The sequence below is a fragment of the Cryptotermes secundus genome, unplaced genomic scaffold (genome assembly GCF_002891405.2).
Source record: "Cryptotermes secundus unplaced genomic scaffold, Csec_1.0 scaffold3240, whole genome shotgun sequence".
Taxonomy (NCBI): domain Eukaryota; kingdom Metazoa; phylum Arthropoda; class Insecta; order Blattodea; family Kalotermitidae; genus Cryptotermes; species Cryptotermes secundus.
Window position 1 is genome coordinate 224,880 of NW_019738910.1, and position 13,491 is coordinate 238,370.

The 13,491-nt window shown below is 41.3% G+C and overlaps 1 protein-coding gene across 1 annotated transcript; it reads left to right on the top strand.

Moving 5' to 3' along the window:
• The first annotated feature begins 850 nt into the window (after positions 1–850).
• LOC117282849 lies at positions 851–4,573 on the top strand. The gene is made up of 2 exons (XM_033754217.1): positions 851–1,203; positions 2,437–4,573. The coding sequence occupies exon 2, from the start codon at positions 2,463–2,465 to the stop codon at positions 4,491–4,493; it is 2,031 nt and encodes a 676-aa protein (XP_033610108.1). The 5' UTR covers positions 851–1,203; positions 2,437–2,462; the 3' UTR covers positions 4,494–4,573.
• The last annotated feature ends 8,918 nt before the right edge of the window (positions 4,574–13,491 follow it).

The window sequence follows — 13,491 nt, forward strand, 5'->3', positions numbered from 1 at the left end:
GTAAAAAAAGACGTTTTGTGGAGCAGTGTGGTTGAGAAATGGTATTCCCCAGAAGGTTTCGTGGAAGTCTCCCAGGTCCTCTTCAAAAACGTCGCTGAAATTATTTGTCCCACATATTTAGGCCTTAGATAAGCCTAGATATTATTGATTGATAAGGTTAGAAATTTTGATGAAAAACTTCCACATGTCAAATGTGCGCAAATGTTATATGCACAATTTATTTTGTGCAGATGATAAAGCTATAATTACTATAGCAGTCATCTTCTATTCTTGTTACTCCCACTTGGAGCGTAGGACATCCGTGAAACGCTTCGTTTCACTTCAGTTTCTTAATTTTAGACAGTCGGTAGGACTCACTGGACGGAGGATAAGCACGTCGCAAGGCCGCTACTCAATACAAACAGATACACATGCTTTAAGTTGGATTCGAACCCACGACCCCTGTGTTCGAGCATGCGAAGTCGGTTGATGCCTTAGACCGCGCGGCCACTGTGAATGGCTTGCTCTGTTTATACTATCTCATATTTACCAACTGTGATACGGACCCAAACCAATCACACCAATGAGAGAAACGCAGCTGTTTCTTCTCATGTAATATTACACTAATTATATTTCACGTAAAGCCAGAATATTGGTTTTCCATTAGACACATTTATCTGCGAAATTTATCTGTTCAATACTGCCGCATTTAAAATTCATGAAGTTAAAAAATGGAGCGTCTGAGTAGCAACCAACGGCGTAACGTTCTTACAGAATTCGTGGGAAAGGACGGACACACAGAGAACAAGTCTGACAGCCCGTCAGCAGCCTTTTGTCCTTAAGAAAATGAGCGCAGGTTAGAAGTGAAGTCAACTGAACTAACATATATCGTGCCACGTAACATCAAAAGGATCGCTCCCATTCTACAAATCGCTGGCAACGAGCAGATACAAGATTTCAGCAAACGTAAATTCGTCAGACTGGGCAGGAATATTCAGTGACACTGCACACGGCACACAAAACCCAGAAGTGTGCCTTTACGAACAGCGTGCATTGTGTTCAGAGCATTACAGAGTCTACGTTCGAAACATGCTCTCACCTCTTTCAACATGCACCAGAACACCTCTCTACGATTGTAGAACTACAAACGTTAAGTCATAAAGCTACATTAGAAGTCGCAGAGCAAGAGAAGTGTTTCCATTTGCCAACATCGCCGCACGAAAGGTAAGGAGAACGGAGCTGCAGGATTGACAGATGTGGAGAATTCAGACCAGATCCTTCCTCGTTTAGTTCCCGGCTCAAGAGCTCAAAAATCACTTAAAAATAAGCAAGAGCAGAGTTGCAATATAAACAAACTCACACACACGAACAAAGGGCAACATATTATCAGAGCAACGTACATCATTCACAGAACAACCATTTAATTACGGTAATCACGCCAAACAGGTCGCAGTGGGAATAAATAAAAAAATAAATTGAACAGGCAGGCAGATATATATGGACGGACGGTTGGGCGGGCGGGGAGGCAGGCAAGCAGGCAGGCAGGCAGGCAGATATATATAGATTTCTCCGAAACGGTCGTAAGCATCCAATAGAATTTTTTTTTCATTAGCACTACAACCCCAGTGGACATAGGCCTACCTCCATGAACTTCTCCGTTCACTTCGGTTTTTCTAGATCTTACACATACGGTAGGACTCCCTGGGCGCGTGATCAGCTAGTCGCAAGGCCTCTACCTGTAGACAAACACAGAAAAACGCACACAAACATCCATGCCCTGAGTGGGATTCGAAGCCACGATCCCGGCTTCCGAGCGAGCGAAGACAGTGCATGCCTTAGACCGCTCGGCTACCGTGACCGGCATCCAATAGAATATACCCTGTCATAAACTTCAGCTACGCCAAAGATGAAGGCCCAAGGTTCCACAGAATCGTTGGCATATGAGACTGTAAGCTATCAAAGCCCACAAGAACACAATACAACATCTTTCGGCAGGTTCAAACCTCAACACTTTATGTCACCTATATATCAAATTGAACGTTTTAGAACGACATTGCCAATCTATCCAAAATCGCTGTATACAGTTCCATAACGACAAAAGGCATTTGACGTTTTAGCATTAAGGAGTCATTAACTAGGTTTCCTAACTGAATATAAAACAACAAATCGTAAAAAAAATAGAGTGCCGTTGTCTGTTGTTAATAATCTCAGAAAGTGTACAACCGCAGGAACAAAGCGCTTAGCTTATCATGCCACTGTTCGTTATTCATGTCTGATAATAAGCATAAAACTCGTAACATTACACGGCATGCAAATCGGTCCGCCAACTCTCAACTTGTTTCTTGTGTGCAGGAAGACGGACACAGCCATTTCAGTAGATCCTTGAGAAGGATATTTAAGAGCCTAGAAACATGGACATTACAGAAAAAATTGCCGAAATGTCTTGTTCAATTTCAGATCAAACACTGCTGTCAATCGACAAAATGAATATGTGGACATTTCTGTGGCTCATGTACGGTGTCCTGCAGGCTGTGTTTGGGCTCCCTCCAACTTACCAGCCCAAGCAGCTCACGGAGGTCCAGCTGCACACAGCATCCTGCGTGCGCACACTAGCTCTGAGGCACTTTCCTACAGGACGGCCTGTCTCCGTCTCAACACCAAGCAACTATCTTCAAGCCACAAACGCCACGCCGAGCGAGGACAACCAACGTATGGTCAATTTTTTACTCGGGGCACTCAACGATATGACGCGATGGCCTATTCTCGTCTTCACATCAGATATACTAGCGGATGAAACCTTAGAAGAGGTCGTTATACCTCACAGCTACATTATATTCCTCTGGCCGCAACAAGACGAAAGCATCTATGACGTAATTAGAGCTCAGATGCAAAATCAGCAAGAAAACCCTTCGTGGAATCCTCGGGCCACATTCCTTGTCTTAGTAATCGGTCATGACAGTGAGCCTCATATGTCAGTGGCTAGACATATTTGTGAGATTCTATGGGAGGTCAGCAAGATATGTAACGTCGTAGTCCTGATTCCTAGTTCCCACGAACCTTCGACAATGAACTTTACATCACGCATGCAAATGGAAGGAATTAAAACGTTCAATCTGTATACTTTCTTTCCGTATACAGCGGAGAATTGTGGGAAAGTGACTGACGTCATTATCATAGACGAATGGCTCCTACAAAAGAACGGAAGATTTGATCGTGATGCTGATCCGTTTCCTCCTAAAATTCCAGACGATTTTATGGGTTGCCGTGTTAGGGTGTCGACGATAGGATTCGAACCATTTGTGATTCTTACGCACAACCATACACAGGAGGATGGTAGCGTCGTGTACAATGTAAGAGGTTTATTGGTTGAGGCCTTTCTAATTTCAATTAGGAAAATGAACCTCACTGGCGTATTTCTTCGCCCAGAAATGGAACATTCACCAAAGTCATTCGTGAGAGGTTTCGCTAATCAGATGGATGGTTTGTCTGATATTCTTATCGGCCTCGTTCCGATATTACCCATTGCAATCATTCCGGGGTTCGTGCATACGATTCCACAGTATTCCGCCTCGTTTTCACTGTTCCTTCCGTGTCCTTCTCGAGTCCACAGAATGAGTAATCTGTTCTCAATTTTCACGCTCCCCGTCTGGCTAACCTTAGCACTTGCGTTCGTACTGACGAGTGCAACATTTTGGTGTTTAGAAAAGAAGTCACACCGTTCTGAGTCAAGGGAACCGCGCACTGTCACTTCCATTTCCCTATCCGTTTATAACGCATGGGCCATTTTAATGGCCGTCTCAGTCCCCAAAATGCCCAAAACATGGTACCACAGATGTTTATTTCTGATCTACGTATGTTTTTCTTTTGCCATGGTCACTGTGTTTCAAACTTTCTTCGTCTCGTATCTTGTAGAGCCGGGATATGGGAAGGCCATCACAACAGTACAGGAAGTTGTAAATTCGGAATTGGTTTATGCGTACCACCCAGTAGTAGAGCATTTTCTGACTCTTCTGGAATATGACGATTATCATGTAGCTGTTCCAGACTCACGCAGGGTATTATGCATTGACTTTGTCGAGTGCACGAAAAGGCTGATCACTGAACGTGACGTAGCCCTTATAAATGCTGACACTTATGTGCGGTATATTGCCAGTCTGATCGGGGTTGTAGATTACAGCAGAGTGCTGTGCCATCTTGGAGACTCGTCCATCTCTTTACAGTCCGCTGGTCTCTTGCATAAAGGAAGTCCGTTCAGGGATGGATTCAACAAATTCGTGAGACGATGTCTGGAAGGCGGTCTCGTGGGAAGATATAGGGCTCATGTATATTTCAAGGCTCACTTTCAGAACATTGGTAGGAATGACAATAGCCAAGAAGTCAGTGACACATTTTTTGTGTATCAGATTCACCATTTAAGCGCTGCATTCATGATATTGATACTGGGACATGTTTTCAGTTGCACTGTGTTGATTTATGAAGCTATTCACAAAAGGTTTTCTACACATCAACCGTAACATTTAGTTTTACATACAGAGGAATTGAAGTCATAATGACTTATCGCTGTTTTAAGTTTTCGTAAACACACCATAGATAAATAAACCAATAACTGTACGATAACCTATCTTAAATAAAAGAATTTGTGTAATTAAAAATTAATTTATTGAAGAAACTTGTTTTTATATTTGTTGGTTGGTATCAGCAACCGCTGTAGTAGTAGTAGTAGTAGTAGTAGTAGTAGTAGTAGTAGTAGTAGTAGTAGTAGTAGTAGTAGTAGTAGTAGTAGTAGTAGTCGTAGTCGTGGTCGCCGTCGCCGTGGTCGTGGTCGTGGTCGTGGTGGCCCTCACCAGCACAGCCATTCCTGTTGCCGACTCTGGTGACCATACTTTATTTCTCAGGACTCTAAGGTGTGAAATACTCAAGCGGTTAGTCGCTGGCTTCCCACCGCAGCGGCCCGGGTTCGATCCCGGGTCTGGTCAAGTGGGATTTGTGGTGGACAAAATTGGCGCTGGGGCGAGTTTTCTCCGAGTACTTCGGTTTCCCTTGCCAATGTTCATTCCACCAAATTCTCCATCATCATAATCACCCGGGGCAGGTACAATAGGCTAATCGGTGGCCGCCGTGCCGAGTGGACCCAGTTGGACTCCACCCCCCACTAAGTGAATTAAGGTGTGAAATTCAAATATATTTATACAGGAATTTCCTTTTGCACTATTGCATACACGACGCTCTACGTGTCCTGGCGTGTAGAGACGATTATTTGACTAGGATTACTGCATATTATTATTTTTAGTGGGGTGAGACTCAGTCCACTTGGTACTGCGGCCACTACTGGCCTATTGTACCAGACCCAGATGATAGATGATGGTGACTCTGGAGCAGTTGGTGGAATGAAGACTGGCAGGGGAAACCTAAGTACTCGGAGAAAACCTGCCCCAGCGCCACCTAGTCCACCACAAATCTCGCATGACCAGACCCTGCCTCGAACCCGAGCCGCCGCGATGGGAATCCAGCGACTAACCGATTGAGCTATGGCGCGACCTCTTCACATTTGTTACTACGGCTACTGCATTTCGACTGAATCTTACTGTCTTCTCCTTCGCCCCACGCTTATTTCCGATTGTATAGAATTAAGAAGTGCGAGTCAAAAGATGTCTCGAGAGGCATGAGTTACGAAATTCCATGAAGATGGTTTTATTTCTCGAGGTTGTAATTATCCAGCGTCAAATGGTAGGATGACACGACTGGGAAACTGGAAATTATTTTGAAGGAAGTGGTCGTAACCTAACCGCGGTACTACCCCCGCCACTTGCCTGGAGGGACTCAGGAACAGTCATGTAAGCCGATGCCCACCGAGGTTCAAACTAAGCACCACCGAATATGAGTCTTGAGAGAGGTCGCTTTTCTATAATTTAATCTAAATCTAATAATAAGAACATAAAATCAAGAGAAATAAACGACATCTCCCACCGTCAGGAGGAAAACAACATGACCCAATGTCGACTCAAGATATTTTAACATAATAACTAATTTTTACATAGAAATTTTAATACAATTTTAAACGCATTGGGAGGCAATTGTATGGAAAAGTGAACTTCATATTGCGTGCAGTGCAAAACCCCAGTCAGAATAACCAGCAATTACACTTAAAAGAAACCTCATCATAAGTAAATCTACACTTCAAGAAGAGCCACTGTGAGTGCCTAAGACAAACGTCAATACCAATGATGACAATATCAAAATTTATATAGTGAGCATTATTCATAGCTTAAATGCATATTGTTTAAAATATCTTATGTGACAGTGTTTCCTTATCGTAGTGGTGCGCCTCTGAAGATGCTTCTTTTGAATCCAAACATGTAAGGTGAATGAGGATTGAAGTGTTGTGAACTTGTTATGTCGCATTAGACTGAACATTACCCACTCTGTAATTGATAGTGTGACGGACCAGAATGAGACAAATCAAACCCCGTCAATTACGTGTATCACGCTCAATCTATCTGTTTAGTCTACGTGTGTCGCGATAAAACCGTGTTTCCTGTATTACTTTGTTAATATTCATGACATCGTCAGGCATGGACACCGGCTGGAAATGTTTTAGTTCAGTTTTGGTACTAGGGGGCGCATGCGCACGAAGGATGGAAAGGCTGCGAGACGTGTTCAATGCGTAGTTCACAACGCTCCGGATATTCCATAATGTTGACTGTGTCATAACTGTCAGAATACACGCATCGTGTGTACCGCGCGACTGGTACTTCCCCGGACACGTTGTCGCTTACGTACACTACACGGCATTCCCATGCACACTGCAAACAAAATGCGATACATTTGGTACAAACATTCTGCTTCTGGACATTATCCATCGCCTTTTCTTCATCTAAAAACCGTCCTGTTTATTTTTCTAAACGCAACGTTTCGGAGACTGAATTCTGTCTCCGTCTTCAGGTGAAACCTACTCAGTTGGGCCCTATCGATAGAGCTAGTCACTATCTCCGGACACCTGTACCAGCACCAAGATGGGGTACATAAGCCAAACACTGCACAAACTAAGAAAAATTAAATTATCAAAACTCCACATTATGAGGCCTTGAACCAGAGAAGTACCTCGACTGTAATCATCACAATACTTCTTATGGCAGCACTGCTACTATCTCCAATCGCCGCTGCCCGCCCATTGGTCTGTATCACAGTGGGCAATGCTGCAACTACAGAGCGGGAGCAATAGACCTCCCTCCTCATCACGATCTTCTGCACCAAAGCAAACATTAAATGTAGTCATTTCTGTCACGTGGTAGAGTAGTTCGTTGAGGCATTATGCTACAAGCCGGGAGGTCGCGGGTTCGATTCCTGATGAGGTCACTGGATTTTTCAATTGACCTAATCCTTCCAGCAGCAATATGGTCCTGGGGTCGACTCAGCCTCTTAACAGAATTGACTACCAGGAATATATATGTATATCCACATAACAGATATAATATAACAAAACACAAGACTTCTTACTCTTTCGTGATCTATTATAAAACTTAGTTTTGTGCAAAACGTTGAAAGCTCGACAGTTCGTTGCTACGGTAACCCCAAACTGCATAATTTCTGGACTTCCGTTTCACCGTTACCTTACTTTCGATGTATATAAATGAAATGCGTTAACTCGCAGATTATACTTGTACCACGTGAGGGTATCTGAACCCAAGACGGAGGAAGTAACAGAAGGCTAGAATAAACTGCGTAATGAGTAAAGTAAAAGTAAAGCTGTCCCCTGTAACAGGCCGTGGAGGCCCATTGGGTTGTGGGACGTTGAGGCTCCCATATTTTCTAGCCAGTCGGCTCACAGATGGCGATGAGGTTGTCAGACTTACGCGCCGGCCGCCCTTTACCTCCAGGAATATTCCAAGAATATTCCTGGTACAATTTTCGCTCATTACAGAATAATTACACTTAGGGTGATCAACTCAAGAACAGTGAAATGAGTATAGCATGAAACACGTAGATAAAGGTTTATTGTCGGAGAACTTAAAAGAAAGAGCCCACATGGAAGACCTAAGCACTGGTGGGAGGATATTAGTGAAACGAGTATTAAAGAAACGTGTTATGATAATGTGAACTGGATTCATCTGGCTCAGTATCTGGTTATTTTGAACACGGTAATAATTCCATCCATAAAATGCAAATAATTGCTTCACTAGCTAAGCGACTCTCAAGAAATACCTTGCAGAAAAGAGTTGTTATAGTCGTCATACAACAAGTTACTATAGGATTCTGACGATGGTGTATAACACACAGAGATATTGGGTTCTCGGACTTCATCCATCGTCCTGGTTTTTAAGATAAGTAAGAAAAAACACGACTTTTCGGAAACTGGATCTGTTTCTGTCCTCAGGTGAGGTAAAACACCTATTCTGTAGGTCCAGTGATTGAGGCTACCTCTTTCTAAGGGACCCAACAGAATAGGTGTTTTACCTCACCTGAGGACGGAAACAGATCCAGTTTCCGAAACGTCGTGTTTTTTCTTAGTTATCTTAAAAACCAGGACGATGGATAAAGTCCGAAAACCCAATATCTCTGTGTAGTCATACAACGTTTCCATAACGCAGAATTATTTATATTGCTCTAAAGGTATTCAAGCTATCTCGTGTTTCTTCATCCAGTCACCATTCATTGAAGTAGAATATAATATTAAAATTTTCAAAGAATATTGCAAGTCCTGTATTATCTTCAAGCTATTATGCTCAAGAGGAGAAAAAGCACTGTACCAGCTAACGAGGAATATGTAAAAACGTTGGCCACACTCTTATCCGAAATATTTCGTAGTGACGACGCTGGGAAGTGAATGTGAAGTGTGGACAGAGGCCACACATCCTTTCGAACATTACCAAATTTTATGTGAAATTAAGACTCAGTTAATAAATTGCGTACAGAAAATAAGTTGTCTCCAAAAAAATAATATAAACAGATATCCGGTTACAAATATTTTCCTTTTGTTCAGATTACTGAACTCCGAAATCACTTTTCCCTACATATTAGCCCTTTCAAGCCCTGAACGCACGCTTGTGCCGTCAATAAAATGAATAGGAGAGTGAAGAAGAGTGATGATAGGAGGAAATATCAGGATCAAGGAAGAGGAGAGAACAGGAAAAAAGAGAGAGGAACTTCTGCATAAGCAGAAGCAAAATGATGATAGTAGGAGAAGAAAAAAATTAAGTTGTGTATGAAAGATGAAAGCAGAGGAAGAGGAGGAAGGAAAAGAAGTGGAAGAAGAGAACTAAAGATTCAGAGAAAAGGAAGAAGGAAAAATGCAATTAAAAACGAAAACTACATAAAGAAACTTCTAAGCATACAAAGGAGGAAACGAAAATAACAGATGTGGAGGGGAATAAGGAAATTACAAAGGAAATGACGAAGAAAATAAGTAGAAAATATGGAAAAATGAAGGAATAAAGTAAAGCAAATGTTAGGGAGGAGAAAATAGAGGGAAATCTGAAGATGTTATGTCATCTCGATATCTGTGGTATCAGTCCATAGAAAGCAATGACTGCACGAAACCTTACTCAATGGTGTCGATGCTTCTGCTGTGACTGGCTTAAATATTCAGCAAGGCGAAAAATATTTCAAACGTCTTGTGAGATTAATTTTAATGTACGTACGAAACGTCTGCACGAGTCGCTTTTAAGAAACTCGATAATTTCAATTTGGTCTTCGTATACTCTTATCGTTTATATCTATCCGGCAGTACTTACTTACTTACTTACTTACTTATGGAGCTGTGCCCTTCTTGAGGAGCCGCCAATTCTGCAGCCACTCAAGAACTTCCCAGCATTTTATGGAACCCGAAGGTTCATTGCCGTGTTCACAAGAGCCCTTGAAACATACCTATCCTGAGTCAAGCAAAATTAAATTCCCTATGTTGTTTCCTAATGCCAAATTTATTTTAAAGAATTTAGGAGATAGAACTACTAAGTAAGTGTTACTTTCGACTTCACAGGAATCCTCTGACTGTTAGAAGCTAATGAAACAGCTAATGCTATCCATAATTTGATCAGGTCTTCACTTGACACACACAAGTTACATATAAAAATCTAACTTCATACTGTGCAGATAACACAAATGTGAATCTGTGTTCAAATTGCTTCAAGGAGATAATAAAAATGTGCTTAAAGCAAACTGCTCAAATCATATACTGCATAATGCCACAAAACATGCATCTGATGGAACAGATCTGGATATTGAAATGGTCATCTTAAAAACATATGGACACTTTTCGGTATCAGCAAAAAGAAGAGAAGAGTTGAAGTCATTCTTTGATTTGGTTGATGCCGAGTGGTTGGAGATTGTTCAGCATGTGGCCACTAGTTGGCTTTCATCAGTGCAGACTGGTTACCTAGTGAGAGTTACTTAAAAATATGTATGACTGTTCAAAAATATTAAAAAATCTTTCAGTGATGAAAATCCAGAAAAGAGTGTGTTAGTGAGGCCTATCTTATTTTTTTTACCAACATTGGTACCTTACGTGTTCAATCTGCCAAAACTCTTGAAACTGTCAATACTGGCATCATGGAATGCTACAGTGTAATGGCAATGTTTAGATAATATAATTCAGCAGAGGATAGAAGATAGGTTTTTCGGTAATGCCACTAAAAAAAATAAACTCTTTGAATCCATCCTTGCAGAAATGTGCTAGAGATGATTTTACTAATTTCTACTGCTGTTTGTACAAGTACATTTATAAGAATTTCGAGTTATCAAGTGAAAATCCTGTCCACTGTCTTCTATCATGAAATTTAAACACTGAACTTTCTTTCAGATATTTGCAAATCATTGTTAAAGAATTTAATCTTGATTTTGTAAATGAGTTTTCTAGTGCAGAAAGTGTTGTCATTGTGGTAAAAACAGGAAGTACAGAACAAAGTTGGGTCAATATTTTCAGTGATTTAAGAAAAAACAAATTGATGTACCAAACCTTATTAAGATCTTAGGCTTTGTTTTAAACGTCCCAAGCTCAAATGCCCATACTGAAAGAGTTTTTCTTTTTCGCTGTTGAGCAATAAATGGACTGAACAGAGAAATCAAAGCAACTAAGGACTAATTAAGTCAGAGCTAATGGTAGCAATTAATTATGACTATAGTTGTTTTTGAAAGTTGCAAAGGAAGATAAAAAATGCCTAGTTCTACAGCGTCAGTGGACAAATACATATTGGTTACGAGAACGAAACGTGCAAATTTGAACATTTTTATTCAATACTGTGCCCTGTAAATTACATACAATGTAAATTAATTGTTTTGTTTAACATTATCCATTTTTGAACATTTGCTGGAGTGACGCCACGCCGCTAAAAATCCGCAAAATTTGTCGCGACTAAATCTCCCTTAAATTCATGGTCGAGAGTTGGTCGCCCTATTCTAACCGCATTAATTTCTCCTATTAATTCTCCTGTTCATTAGCCTTTCCTCGTACATTCATAATGCAGTTTTTAGTCATTTTCTTTCACCCTTCCAGCACGGCCGTAACGAAGAAGAAACATGATACTTTTGAATTAAAACTAACATAATTCTCATACAAAACATATTCGATATTTTTATCAGTATACTACCATGCGTAGTCCTTTTGACATATTACAAGAAGTTACATTTTCCGCCATTATTCGAAACGCCACATATGCTACACACCCTCTCAAAGCTGAAATCGTAGCTCAGTAACACAGAAAATAATAAATTTGTGGTATATTTGAGGTTACATCTCACTTCATCGCCTTTCAAAACTGCAAGCGTCAATAACAGAAATACGAACGATTTATTTTTTATCCGAACTAAATCTGAAACTGAACTGCACTCACCCCAGAAACGTATCCTGTTCGTCACCCAAACTTTCTTCGTGCTCACAGTCCATATACACATTTCCAGTCCGACATTACATCCCAAAGAACTTCTCTTAGCTGCCAATTCTAGATATATCAGTCTTTCGTCATCCCTTCCAACCTCAATGCGCACGTTATAAAACACTTATAAAACACTCAACACCACAATTCGTTCCCGAATAATCAACATAATTGCCACACCTTCGAAGTACCTAACTTTACTTCCGGTAAAATGGCTGGAAGCGAGGGAATCTGAAATTGGTATTCTCAGAGCTACCAACAATGTTTCGCTAATTTTACTTCAAATCAATCATCATACCCGGAAGAGCAAAAAGTTGCGCGAGGAAAAGTTGACGAATGTGTGGCAGGCGCGTTCAGAAACCACTGTCAATTAAGTGTAACAAACACGTGGTCACTATTTTGATGGGTGCGGTTTAGTTAACAATCAGGGTTAATATAACTGTAAAATCGTATTGCTATTAATAAAGTCACTCACTTTAATGGACGTTGTTTAATTAGAAAGATGATATCAAGCTTAGCAACAAATATTATTGTGTAGGATTATTACCAAAAGATTCTTGGTGGTCGAGCGGTAACGGTGTTACTACATGAAGGACGTATTGAATGTTATGTGTCAGTGTTCGAATCCCGCAAGTCTAATGAAACACGTATTTTTTTTCTCGTGTGTAAGTAGCGGCCTTTCGCCTGTCTCATCCGTATCATCGAATTATGGTTCATATTGTTCATATTATTGTTATTATGGGAGACCAGAGGACCTAATGAGTCGAAGACGAATACTTGACAATACCGCGTCCTGAAATTGTCCACATGCACTAGTCTAATGTGAATGGGTAGAATGAATTCGAAAGGGAAAACTGGAGTACTCAAAGAAAGCCTTTTTAATTCGTAGTGGGGTGGGACTAAGTCCCTTGTACTGCGGCCACTTCTGGCCTATTTTACCAGCCCCAGATGATAGGTGAGGGTGATTGTGAAGGAATTGGTGGAATGAAGATTGGCAGGGGAAACCGAAGTACTCGGAGGAAACCTGCCCCAGAGCCACTTTGTCCACCACAAATCCCACTTGACCAGACCCGGGCTCAAACCCGGGCCGCTGCGGTGGGAAGCCAGCGACTAACCGCTTGAGCTATGGCGCGGCCCAAGAAAAGCCTTACTCAGTATTATTTTAATGACCTTGAATTCCTAATGAATTAGCCGGCGATTGAACTAGCCTTCGCGGTGAAAATCCCTCAACCAACATCCTTAGTTATGGTTCGACCTTGCCATATGAAGAGCACATTTTTGGGCCCATTACCGGGGGCACACTTTTGGGGCATCTACTGCTTTGAGAAAGAAACGTTGCAACAACAGACAATCAAGTTCAAGACCTGCGAAGAGGGTATGTGTGTGTATGTGGGAGGGGGGGAGTGTTATTTAACGACGACCCTGTTAGTAATCTAGAGCCGGGTTGTCAAACTACAATTCTTAGGCCGGTTCCGGCCCGCAGAGCTATTGTGAAAATTTGCTTATAAAATATTTTTAATTTACATTAATTTAACATTATGAAATTGAAATGAAAATGCCTGTCATCAACTGTGAACGGCACCGTCTGTCACACTGGTGTGGTATTGGCATTTATTATCCACTTTATATCTCTCCGCTTAGCAAA